The sequence below is a fragment of the Manihot esculenta genome, chromosome 2 (assembly GCF_001659605.2).
Source record: "Manihot esculenta cultivar AM560-2 chromosome 2, M.esculenta_v8, whole genome shotgun sequence".
In the NCBI taxonomy this organism is placed as follows: Eukaryota; Viridiplantae; Streptophyta; class Magnoliopsida; order Malpighiales; family Euphorbiaceae; genus Manihot; species Manihot esculenta.
This window is the reverse complement of record NC_035162.2, coordinates 11,135,367-11,147,451: the sequence shown is the minus strand read 5'-3', so window position 1 is coordinate 11,147,451 and position 12,085 is coordinate 11,135,367. Positions and strand designations below refer to the sequence as shown.

Genomic DNA, 12,085 nt, shown 5'->3' with positions numbered 1-12,085 from the left:
TTATTTATTATATGATAATTTATAGAAAAACTTAAGAGTGGGACTATTGGTGAGTCTGGCCCGTTGGTAAAGCCTCGGGTCACTTTAATTAAATGAATTTTATCTTTAAAAAAAAAAAAAAGAAGAAGAGCTGGCTTAGATTTACTGTATTTCAGATTCAATCATGATTTTAATAAACTCGGATTGTCCATAAAGAACGCTATAAATTCTTTTTTTTTCTTTTTATAACTTTCGCCGTAAAAGAAAAATAATACCATCCTGAAAAATTTATTTAAATTGATTTTGTATGAAAAAAAAAATTAATATTGTGAGATACTATCTTTTTTTTTTTGCCTAATATCTTCTACTATATTAGTTAGCTCTTCTATATCGCTTGACATGAAATTCATAAAATGAAATAGCTGGAATTTGCAAATCTTCTGAAAAATATTTCATTGAATAATCTTTTTTTTCCAAAGAATAATCTAACATCAAACCAAATATAAATAAAATTTGACCATTTCTAAAAGAAATGATATTTAAATATTTATAAAATGAGATATACACTCAATTAACAAACTCATCTATTTTCAAATGTGTTAATTAAAAACAAAGAAATTAAAGGAAGCAAATTTTCAGTAGCATTAATCTTAGAAATAATAACCAATAAAAAATATATATTAATAGAAGCTAAGGTCGAAACTCTGGGTTTCAGCCGAAGAACCAGTAACAGTTAGTTGAGGACCTAACTGAAAGTCCCAACTCTAATATAATTACACAAGCTAGGTCTGCAACTTTTTAGTTCCTACACAGAACATACCCAATGTAGAGGAGGAGACAACTACAATCATAACACGACAACTCATGTATACATACATACATACATATATATATTGAAGCATATCTATCTTCAAATGATAAGGACCTGGCTTTATTCCTTGGGAAAATCTACCTTGTCTTCCCACCATCTTCAAAAGGGCAGCCCGCAAAACAGTTTACAGAAAGCAAAAGATATATCGCCGCACGCTTCAATGAAAAGTTCAAGGAAAATTTGTTGCTCTTGCTTCCATGTTTGCTATTAAGGACCAGTTCCATAATCCAGTTTAGCTTGGATGAATTGTATTTTAGATTCATACTATAATTCTACAACATCCTAGACTATAAAATTTGGAAAAAAGAAGAAACAAGATTCAGAAATCTATGAAAAATAAACCAAAACATATATATCAATCAGATAAAAGAAAATAACATAACAAGGCTGTAGGGTTACCCTAATTTGAGAGAAGTATAGTAGCTATCATCAGCAAGAGGAAGAGGAGGGCCAGTAGGGTAGCTGCAGAAGTTGGTGGCAGATTCCGATGACATGCCTTCTTCCTGGTGGATCCCCCCATCCCATTCCAAAAGCGCCGGCCCTTTTCCCTTGCTCAGAATTCTCATCATCTGAACAATCAACAAATTCATTCTCCTCATATCATATCATCTCTTCTCACTGATCAACTACAACTTCATTATAATACCTCTCAATTGCATTACCTTCTCTTTTAGCTGTTTATTCTCTTCTAGTAATTGAGCTCCCTGCATTGTTTTTTGAAGAAAAAACTATGATTTTAATCATCTCTAAACCTCAGCATTTTGTCTAGCTTATCAACTCTAAACAGTTACGAAAAGTTGAAGATGTTAACTCCTTTCTTAAATTAATAGTATACACAGAATGACCTGTTGTGTATTCTAACCTTCTTTTCAAGCATTAAGATCTCATTCATCATCTTATCTCCCTGAAAAGAACCAAGGAAGAAAAAAAAAAAACCTCTATAAATTATTTAATTAAAAATTCAAGTTTGTAAGTAAAGGCTCTATAAAAATAAATGTAGAGTTAATGATGATACGAAATAACCTTAGTTTCAAGCACACGGCTAAGTCCTGCTTCAAGCAATTTTTCCAATTGCTGCAATTCTTCAATGTCTAATCCTTGCAGATTCTCACCCATCATCTGCCTGTTATTAAATGAACAGCATCTTAATTACTCTATATGTACTGCTTTACGCAATCAAAACTGATCAATATCAAACATTTCTTATGTACACTACCTTAGTTGTTGTGTCTTTTCAGCAATCTCCTTGTTTAAATGGGCACGATGACTATTCTCTAGCTATAATTATAGTAAAAGAGGAACGTCATTTCCAATTACAATAAAGGAAAGTTCTGTATTAAGCTGGTAATTAATCGGTGATAATAATAAAAAAGAAGATAGAATTACCTCCAATTCAAGTGAAGGTCGTTCAAGTTTGTCCAGGTTATTAGAATGCAGATTATACCTCGCAATTACATCCTTTGTACTTCACGAGTAGTAATAAAACCATTAAAATACATGCTTTTAATACTAATTTTAAGACATATACATCTCTGGAGAGAGTAAGTTTCAATGCAAAATGACATACACACGATTAAACACATAATTTTGGATTATTTCATGTCTTCAAAAAAATTATTTAATATAATCATTGATTTATTTATTTTTTCTTTTAATTGAAAATTGGGAGAGCAAACCTGAAACCTATCAGATTTATTCAAATACACTTACCACCATGTTAAACTTGTGAGTACAATCATTGATTTATTATAATCATTCATTATAAAAAGAAATTATTCAATATAATTATTTATGAAGGAAGCTTACATATCATCTCAATAATTATCACAATTTCTGAATTTAATTTTAATTTTATAGAACTTATATTTAATTTAGAAAATTAGGTTTAAGTTACTGTAAAAGTAAGAAACCCTAAGTTTTAGCTTGATTAGTAATATAGAAATATATTCCATTTGTTATGGGATGTGGGAATTTTGGTTTTATAACTATGAAGAGTATAAGATGAGTATAACTTTGAGGAGTTATCCTTAAAAGATATATAGAAGGATTATTGAAGTTATCTCTTAGCAACAGGAGATAGTTGACTATCCCTTCCCTTATCATTGCCAACTTGCCACTAATAAAAATTTGAAAATTTGATTTTACAATTACTGTATTAGTAATACTTACCAAATTTATATCACTATTACTATTTAAAGTTATTTTTATGAATTAAGTCATTTTTTAATTCATTTATTTTAAGAGAGAAAATTGCACTAGCATATATTTCCATTTTAAATTTGTTATAAAAATGATATGGTCATTAGCAAGTTATGTAATTAACCCACTCTTGCCCTTGGTCGTTTAATTAAGTAATTTTCAGTCCTGTTCGCAACGGCCAACTTGATCCTTTTTCAAGGTACGATCCCATCATATAAAGTAAGTTTTTTTTTTCTTTTTAAAACAGAAATGCAAAGAAAGGTTAGTAAGAAAGGGGATTTAGAAGTTATATTAAATAATTTATTGTATACTTTTTCTATTTCATAATTTTTATTCATTTTATCTTTTTTTTTTATAAATTAATGTCTACTTCCCTCGTTTAGACTATAGTAATATATAAATTGACTGTTATAATTCTATTTAATTTTATTTTATTTTTAATAAACTTCTTAAAATATATTTTAATATTTAATAAAATTTAATATATTTAAGATGGATATAATTAAAAATTAATAAAAAAATTAAATTTTTTAATATGTATGAGAAAATAAAATGAATAAAATTTATGGAATGAAAGTAATATGTTGGAAGAAAAATATAAATTATTTTGATGAGAAAAAAAAAGAGCATATCATGTGACCCATAAATTAAACCCTATTCTTTCTTTCTTTGTTTTGACGGACGTTGACTGCTCAATTCACTCTGAAAATGTTAATGCTCTCACGTATTTTATATATATGTATATGCAGAAAACAACAAAGGGGAACATTTTCACATTCTATTATTTCATGTGGAAGGAAATATATATTTGAAGCACCAAAGAATGGCAGCACCGCAGCAATCATTCTGTTTTAAGGAAGGGTGAAAAGTAATGATTTTGCAAGAAAAGAATTCAAACGAATTCTTGTAAAATTATTCATGATTTTATCTCCATATATAATTTACATTTTTTTATTATTTTAAAACAGAATTTTATAAAAAAAAAATTAATTGAATTGAATTTTTATAAAATTTTTCATTTGAGAGTATAAGAAGATTTATCAAAAATATTAATCAAAATGATTATAATATATCAATAGTTTAGAAACCTATTGCAGAATATTAATTAGCTTCTTCCATCTGCCTAATTCAAATGATCTTATCAGTTGTTACCATGTTGAGAGACAAGACTCACTACTCACAAACCACTGCGTCATCTCATAACTAATTAATACTATATAGTGAGAGAGAATGAGAGATGATCTCTCTCAAGAACTGCTTAATCAGAGCCTAGCTACCCTTAATAACTTCACATTTCCACAAACTCAAGTCACATCAACTTGCATACTATGACGTTGAAGAAGAGAAAAATCATACATTAATATTGGTTGCTGATGAGCTTTTGATCACTGCACTTGATTAGGCTTGTTTAAAAATGTTATACAATGGTTGAGAACAAGAATTAATTAAGGGAAGTTCAAGAAAAGTTAATTAATAATAGTACAGTTTTTTCTGGTTCATTTTTCCAAAACGAGTAGACAGGCAAAACCTCTACATGTATCATATGCAGACGAAGGTACACTTGGGGAAGGAGATGATTTCGCCCAAAAGACAAGCAATATAAACACGTACAACTTTTCTTTTATCTTTTTCTGGGTATATAGAAAATGAATCATTCTTCCAAATTCTGGAAGACCCGTGAATAATAAATAAATATATATATAGTTCCAAATTAAGATTGCAAAATTCAACTGTGAGGGGTTTGGTCTTTCTCTCTCTCTCCATATGCTATAATGAGTGTTGGGAGATTTATATACCAGGTTTCTGGTCCATGGAAAATCATTAGGAATTTCAACAAAAGAGATTTCCTAGTTTTTCCATTAATTATTAGCATAACTCTTTCAGACACAAACAGGAAGTGAAGTGCATACATTGATGATATATGAAGAGATCTATGGCATTAAAAAGGTCAAAGAGAAGCACCTGGAGCTGCAATACTCGAAGAGCTTGCCAGTAGCAGAGAAAATGATGAGAGCAACCTCAGCATCGCAAAGAACAGAAAGCTCTTCAGCTTTCTTAAAAAGCCCTCGTCTCCTCTTTGAGAAGGTCACTTGCCTGGCTGTGATGTTGTCAATCTTCTTGATCTTGATCTTCTCTCTAGCCATCCTCCTCCCTTCAAAACAAAAAGGAAAAAAAGAAAACATACATAAACATCCGTCATTGTCCGTACAACAAAGAAACCAAGACAGAAACTAATAAAATAGGAAAGAAATAGAGCAGAAAGGGGTGGGGTTATGCAAATTCAAGACAAGACTTCACAGAAACCCTAGCTAAGAGAAACACCCAGTTCAGATCCAAGCAAAAGAAACCCCTAAAAAGGTGAAAGAGGCACCAAATCTCAGCTCTTGAACATGCAACCACAAGAAATGGATTCTTGGGTTTGTGATCATATACGCACCTAGCTAGCTCTGGGTCCGTTTGAGGAACTTTGGCTTGAGTTAGGGTTCAACTAAAGCTAGCCGATTAGAGAAAATAGGACCTTCACCGTGTAAGAGAAGGGAGCAGAGAGAAAGAGAGAGAGTTCCTTAGAAGGCAGTGTGTTCAAGAAAGGAAAGGTTGCATTCCCTTTTATAGCTAAACAGAATTCTTTTCATCGCGTTTTCATTTTCCTTTAAGAGTTAAAAAAGAATATAAGAGTAAAAAGAGAAGCTCAGTTTGGATATTATTTATTTAATCTTAATTAACTATATTTTTTTAGTTTAATAATTTTATTTCCTTTTTATGTGGACCATCGTTTTCCGTACAAAGATTGAAAGATAGCCGAGTGCCGCCATTACCAAGTTACAGAAGCCCTCAACTCAACTGTCTTCGGCCTGAAAAAAAAAAAAAAAATCAACTGTCAGCCCATTCGATATTTATTAATTTCTCTTTGCTTCTCTCCCATTTTGTCGCGACAAATTGGCTTCTGAAACCACTAGATTATTATCGGGGAGAATTATTACAACCTATTTAAGGTTTTAAAAGTTTTATTAGTTTGTTTTTCTTTTAAAGTTATTATATCAAAATATTTTTATTTTTTATAAAATCAATTTTTAATTATTTTATTAAAAAAATATCAGTTGACCTATTTAGTTTAATAAATAAATTAAATACATGTGAATTTTAATAAAATTCAGAGTATATATATATATATAACAAATTGAAATTACAACACTTGCTTAATCAGAATCTATATAAATTTTGACACTTAACTTTAATAAAAAAAATTAAAAATATCAAATGACATATAAAAACTTTTAATATATTGCCATATAGAAAATGTTCATTTAAAGAATTAGGGATACAAAACTCAATGGGCTTAAATACAAGAGAAGGGTTAGAGTCCAAACGTAAGCAATATAAGAACCTTGCCCCATAAACAAATAGATCCATAAAAAACCAACCCTAAATAAAACGGATAACTCGCCGTACCCCACTTGTGAACCCAATTGATTCTCAACAGCTGGTAAGATTGTGCAATCGGTCGGTTTAATTCTGAATCGAATCGAATCGAATTGAAAAAATCAAAAATTGAATTGTAAAAATATTAAAAATTGAAAAAATTGATTATAAAAATATAATCGAACTGATAAAAATCGGTTCAGTTCGGTTTGATTATTTCAAACCGAAATCTATAATTTTTTTAATTTTTTATTTCTAATTTTAATAAAATAATTTAATAAATATTTTACATAAATTTACCAATAAATATTATCTGAATAAATAATGATAGTACTTACAATATTCATATAAATCCATATAAATTTAAAAATATGTATAAAACCAGTGTTTCACATAATAAAAATATGTATAAAATCGATTATTTAGTTTGTCAGTTATTTAACACGTTTAAACCGAACCAAATAAAAAATCGAATAAGCTGAAAAATACTAATCGGACCGAACTGAATACTCCAATTAACCGAACCATTAAACTGAAATTGATCAATTCGATTTAATTTTTCGATTCAAACCAATTTATGCTCTACCCTAACTGCACAGCTACATGATCCAAAATTTTAATAAGATCCTTGAATTTAATCCTTAAAAAAATATAAAAACTTAACTAAACTTATATCTAATAAATTATATATATAAGTAAAAAAAAATCCATCCATTTAAAGGAGTCACGGCTATCTATTTTTTAATAGTTTAAAAAATATTATTAATATAGTTAAAATCCATAAATTTACTAAATGTATTATTGAAATTAATAAATTTTATTTTTTAATATATTAAAAATCCATACTAAGAAATTAACCAATAAATTGCCATTTAATCAATAAATTATTATCTTAGAAAAAGAAAATTACTTATAAAAAAGGAATTAGATGATTTTTCAACGTATATTAAAAAATATTTTTATATATTTTTATTTAAATATTAAAATTATTTAAAAAAAATAAAATTTTTAAATAAAAATTATTTTTTATATAAATTATTAATTAAAATATATAAAGCTAAATAGATTTAAATTTTATTTTGATAATAATAATTGAATTTAAAATTAATTTTTAAGTACATTTAAAATGAGTTTAAATATTATTAATTTAAATCAAATTTGTAGTTGAATAATTTAATTGTTACGAATTTTTTATTCATGTACATTTTTATATAAAAGAAAAGTCTATAATAACAAATTAAAAAGTAAAAAAAAATCAAATTTAACACTAAACTATATAATTACGTTGAAAATATTAAATCTATTTTAAAAATATATATATAAATCTAAGTAAAGTCAAATGTTACTAGTATATCTTAACTCACACATAGATTAAAAAAATAAAATTTGATATTTATCTGTGCCGGGGCAAATAAGACTTTTTAGCCATAAATTAACCAAAATACCCCATGCCAACGCGTATGCCTCAAAAAGCAAGAGGCCATTTTAGGACAAAATAAAAACCCAATTAAGAGGAGCAGCAAAAGATGGCGTGCGGGCAGTGAGCACCCGAAGCAAAGCCCACCAACCCATCGTTTTCATGAATTATCATTATTTTTCATTTCCAAAATCAAAACCACCAAAAACAAAATGAACGAAAATTCCAACAAAGCCGAAGCTGAACGCTTGCTTGGAATCGCCGAGAAGCTCCTCCAGTCCCGCGATTTCAACGGTACAAGAGACTTCGCCGTTTTGGCCCAAGAAACGGAGTCTCTCCTCGACGGCTCAGATCAGATCTTGGCCGTGGCCGACGTTCTATTGTCCGCCGAGAAACGCATTAACAACCACAACGATTGGTACGCGATCTTGCAAATCGACCGCCGCTCTGACGACCAGGAGCTCTTAAAGAAGCAGTACCGCCGGCTCGCATTGCTCCTCCATCCAGACAAGAACAAGTTCCCCTTCGCAGATCAAGCGTTTAAGCTCGTCGCAGACGCTTGGGCTGTTCTGTCGGATCCCGCTAAAAAATCACTATACGACAACGAGTTGAACTTGTTCTCGAGGATTGATTTGTCGAATTCAGAAAAACTGCCTGTTCGAAGGAGCCCGCGACCGGCCGCGAAGAAACATGCCGGTGAGAGTGTTAAAACCAGCATTAGTAATAGCTCCGAGGATCGGAGTCAGAAGATGAAGCTATCGTCGTTTTGGACTGCTTGTCCATACTGTTATATTTTATACGAGTATCCTCGGGTTTACCAGGATTGCTGTTTGAGGTGCCAAAATTGCCAGAGAGCGTTTCACGCGGTGTTGATACCTTCGCTGCCGCCTTTGGTACCGGGGAGGGACGCGTATTACTGCTGCTGGGGTTTTTTCCCTTTGGGCTTTACGTTTGGGAGTTCAGAGAGCGGAGGAAAAAACACTGGGACTGGGTCTGGGTCGGGACAAGTGTTCCCAAACTGGATGCCGCCAATTTTCTCCACGGGGCAGCAAGTTGGTGACCAAAACGGGGGCACCTCCACGGCAAATACCCCGCTGGTGTTTGCCACGGGGCAGCAAGTGAGTGATAAAAATGGTAATGCGAGTGTAGGTGCAGCACCTGCTAGGACAGGGATGGCAAGGGGTGGTGGAAATGTGCATGTTTCAGCTGGGAGTGCCTCGGGATTTTTAAAAAGGAAGAGGGGAAGGCCAAGAAAATATCCCCTACCAGGTGTTTAGTCTGATAAGAACTGCAATTCAATGAAAAGAGACGGATGAGAAGGTGGAGGATGTTTTATCCCCGCGTTCATAGAGATATAGAACCCTCAAGGAAGAGGGTTCCACAGCTGCACAATTTGGGAAGTCCATAGGTATTTGACTTGTAGTTGTTATTGTTGCTTTTCTTTTTTCTTAATTATTGTTGTTTGTAGATTTTAGATGCCTTTTCTGGTGAATGACTTGTTAATTTAAGGTCATGTGTTGTAATGTCATTTTACCATGTTCTCACCGTTAATTGGAGAATTGTGTTTGATTGAATTGAAGGCATTGTAAATGAGCATCCCTTTTTTGGTTACAGGGTGGCCAAATGGGCTGCACATCAATGCTGCTACTCCATTTCTGTATCTTTCATCATAAAAATGAAAACTTCTACCGCATTAGCGGATGGAATCAAATTTGAGATTAATTCTCTCCATCTTCCAATAGAGGGTATAAGAAATCAACTAGGCTGAGTCTAATCATTTGAAAGTGCACCATTTGTTTAGGGTACATCTTTCACTCGCATAATTATTAATTTGGAGATGGCTAAGTAGACAAGCATATTCAAATTTACCGCACATTCTCAAGGACTGTTATGAGGAAATTAACAAAGTTGAGCTTAATTGGTTGATGAAGGGCATAATTTTTTTTGTTTTTCCAAGTACATACATTAGGCGACGATTTGTAAGGTTGAAGTGGGTAAAACCACTAAGTTGGTGCATGCGTAATTGATAATAAATTGATCCTATGCAGTAACTAAATTCATCTTAAAATATATATAAAAAAAATCACAGGATATTATATATATATATATACTTATTTATTTATTATTGAGATTCTCCCCTGCAAGTTTTTGTTTCTTTTAACAAGGGCTTCCAGCTATCGTTTATTCTTTATACCAATTTGCAATTTTTAATAAGATGAGTTCTGTAACCAGTTCTCAAGCTGTGAGCTGTCTTGTAATGCAGGAAATAAATAGCCTGTTAATTTTTCTTCGTAGTTGTGAGATAATCATGCAAAAAAAACATCGACTAAACACTAAGTAAGTGCACAAATCCTTGTGAAATTTGAAACAGTGATATAGTTGCCTTCTGGATTGTGCGGGGTCCATGCAGCGTTCTTCACCATTGGCTTTCTTGTTGAGAATGTTGAATTTGTAGCGCCAGCGGGTCTCCAAGCACCTAACTTTTGATCTTCTTGGTTTCGCTGTCATCGTGAGTTCAGTTCCTCTCGCTGTCTTTGCGGTCGAGATTGTTCCTCTGGAGGAATAGAGATTGAACTTCTGATAAGAGTTTAGGATTAATCAAATAAAATTGGGGTGACTAGTGAATCATGTAGTGGTGACGCTGACACGGTGTACAACTCGCTACTGACCCGGTTGAATTCGAAAGCTACGGAGAGGTTGAGGAATTGAATCTCACAAGTTACTATGGCTGGGAAATAAGAAGAAAAAGAAGGGAATGAGAAGGAAGAACTGTTGTACTAGTATTTTTGATTTTTTATGGGTAACTTTTTTTTAATAATATGATTAAGTATTTAACAGTAAAATGATTTCTGGATTTAAATAAATTAAAATTTTATGCTAAATGGAAAAATTAAGAATTGTCTGCAAGCCCTGCAACTTTGATTTATGAATATTAGGGAAAAACTCAAACCACCAGTTAAGTGCATTTTCTACTAATTTTTGTATGCGCGTTGTGAGACAGCAGTATCCTCTCTGTGTAGGTCGATTATTATATTATGATTTGTAATTTGCATATACATGCATCAGTAACCTGGAGATGAGTTAAGCTGATGTAATTTGCATCTATTGTACGGAATTGGAATAAAAAATTGATTTTCCCTGTTTATCAATTGTCAAAAAAGATATGAACTCCCATTCCAAATCCACCGTGAACCGTGCTCTTCTGAGCAAGAGACGAGTTCGTCAGCTTTATGATCAACCTTCAAAGCAATGACTAGGGCGACGCTAAGTGTACTCAAGATAATTCATATACACTACAGTACACAATGAACCAACGGCCAACCTTGCTTGCACTGCTCCACATACTGGAAAGCCACATAAACCCAACAACAGAACCAACCAAGCCTTGGAAGCAGATTCCCCTCTAAAGGAAGATCCTGTTAATACACAGAAATCGAACGCCCAATATTATGCACGGCTAACCAATTAGGCTTAAGTTATAAATATCTAGAACTGTATTTCTCTCCGTATCTCTGCATTATAGTTCTCCAATGCTTGCCGATTAGTCCTTTCATCATTAGCCATTAGGTGAGGTCAGTTGCCAGTGTATTCAATAGAATCACCATAATCTACCAATGAGGAACCCAACATCACTATCTACATTAGATAAATGCTAGCAACAACCGCCTTAAAAAGTGATTGTTCAATACACTCAAATTCTTGTTCAATACAATCAAATTCTTATCCAGAGTATAGAACAACAGAAATGGACCGCTGGGATAAAATATAGCAGCAGTAATTATCCATATCTTTTTGTGAAAAAAATATGCTATAGAGCAGTAAGTGATTATGTACGCTTAATATGGTTTTCATCCAAACACTTATTGACATCCAATGATGTTCTGCAGCTCTGCTCTCTGCCAGGCAATACAGGAACAATATAGTTACCGAATTGTCTAGAGAGGATGTTGTATTGAAAATTTGAACAGACTAATACTTATAGAACTCGCAATGCCATCTCTGGAAAAGTTAGTCCTTTGTATATCATCGATTGAAGCTTTTAAAACGAAAACAAGTTCACAGGCCAACTGGGTGCAAAGTTTGGAATACCACTCGAACACAGCATTTGAATTTGTCCACATTCGGAATCCAACCCAATTCCATTTCAAATGTGTTTGACGACGGAGCGAATTTTGATTCAGGGCACCGCTTAGAGCAGA

General features: G+C 32.2%; 2 protein-coding genes across 4 annotated transcripts; one reads left to right on the top strand and one right to left on the bottom strand.

The window, feature by feature from the left end:
• Positions 1 to 629: 629 nt before the first annotated feature.
• Positions 630 to 5,688, bottom strand: LOC110609794 (MADS-box protein SVP). Of its 3 annotated transcripts, none has more exons than XM_021749599.2 (9): positions 5,487 to 5,688; positions 5,012 to 5,201; positions 2,237 to 2,315; positions 2,067 to 2,128; positions 1,874 to 1,973; positions 1,713 to 1,754; positions 1,513 to 1,554; positions 1,250 to 1,419; positions 630 to 1,137 (listed from the first exon to the last, which is right to left on the bottom strand). In XM_021749599.2, the coding sequence occupies exons 2-9, from the start codon at positions 5,191 to 5,193 to the stop codon at positions 1,110 to 1,112; spliced, it is 705 nt and encodes a 234-aa protein (XP_021605291.1). In that variant the 5' UTR covers positions 5,194 to 5,201; positions 5,487 to 5,688; the 3' UTR covers positions 630 to 1,109. The 3 variants fall into 3 exon arrangements, with proteins under 3 accessions (XP_021605291.1, XP_021605290.1, XP_043810434.1); XM_021749598.2 differs by having other exon boundaries at positions 630 to 1,054; XM_043954499.1 differs by having other exon boundaries at positions 630 to 962; positions 5,487 to 5,687.
• Positions 5,689 to 7,981: 2,293 nt separating this feature from the next.
• LOC110610094 lies at positions 7,982 to 9,460 on the top strand. The gene has a single exon (XM_021749964.2). It carries the CDS (start codon positions 8,099 to 8,101, stop codon positions 9,161 to 9,163), a length of 1,065 nt encoding a protein of 354 aa, XP_021605656.1. The 5' UTR covers positions 7,982 to 8,098; the 3' UTR covers positions 9,164 to 9,460.
• The last annotated feature ends 2,625 nt before the right edge of the window (positions 9,461 to 12,085 follow it).

Excerpts from the sequence above, each read along its gene's own strand:
- LOC110610094 (XM_021749964.2), top strand. The coding sequence starts at position 8,099 with ATGAACGAAAATTCCAACAAAGCCGAAGCTGAACGCTTGCTTGGAATC.
- LOC110609794 (XM_021749598.2), bottom strand. The coding sequence starts at position 5,193 with ATGGCTAGAGAGAAGATCAAGATCAAGAAGATTGACAACATCACAGCC. Across the intron at positions 1,974-2,066 it reads GAAAAGACACAACAACTAAG|GCAGATGATGGGTGAGAATC; the intron begins GTAGTGTACATA and ends ATTTAATAACAG. Across the intron at positions 1,420-1,512 it reads ATAAACAGCTAAAAGAGAAG|ATGATGAGAATTCTGAGCAA; the intron begins GTAATGCAATTG and ends TTGATTGTTCAG.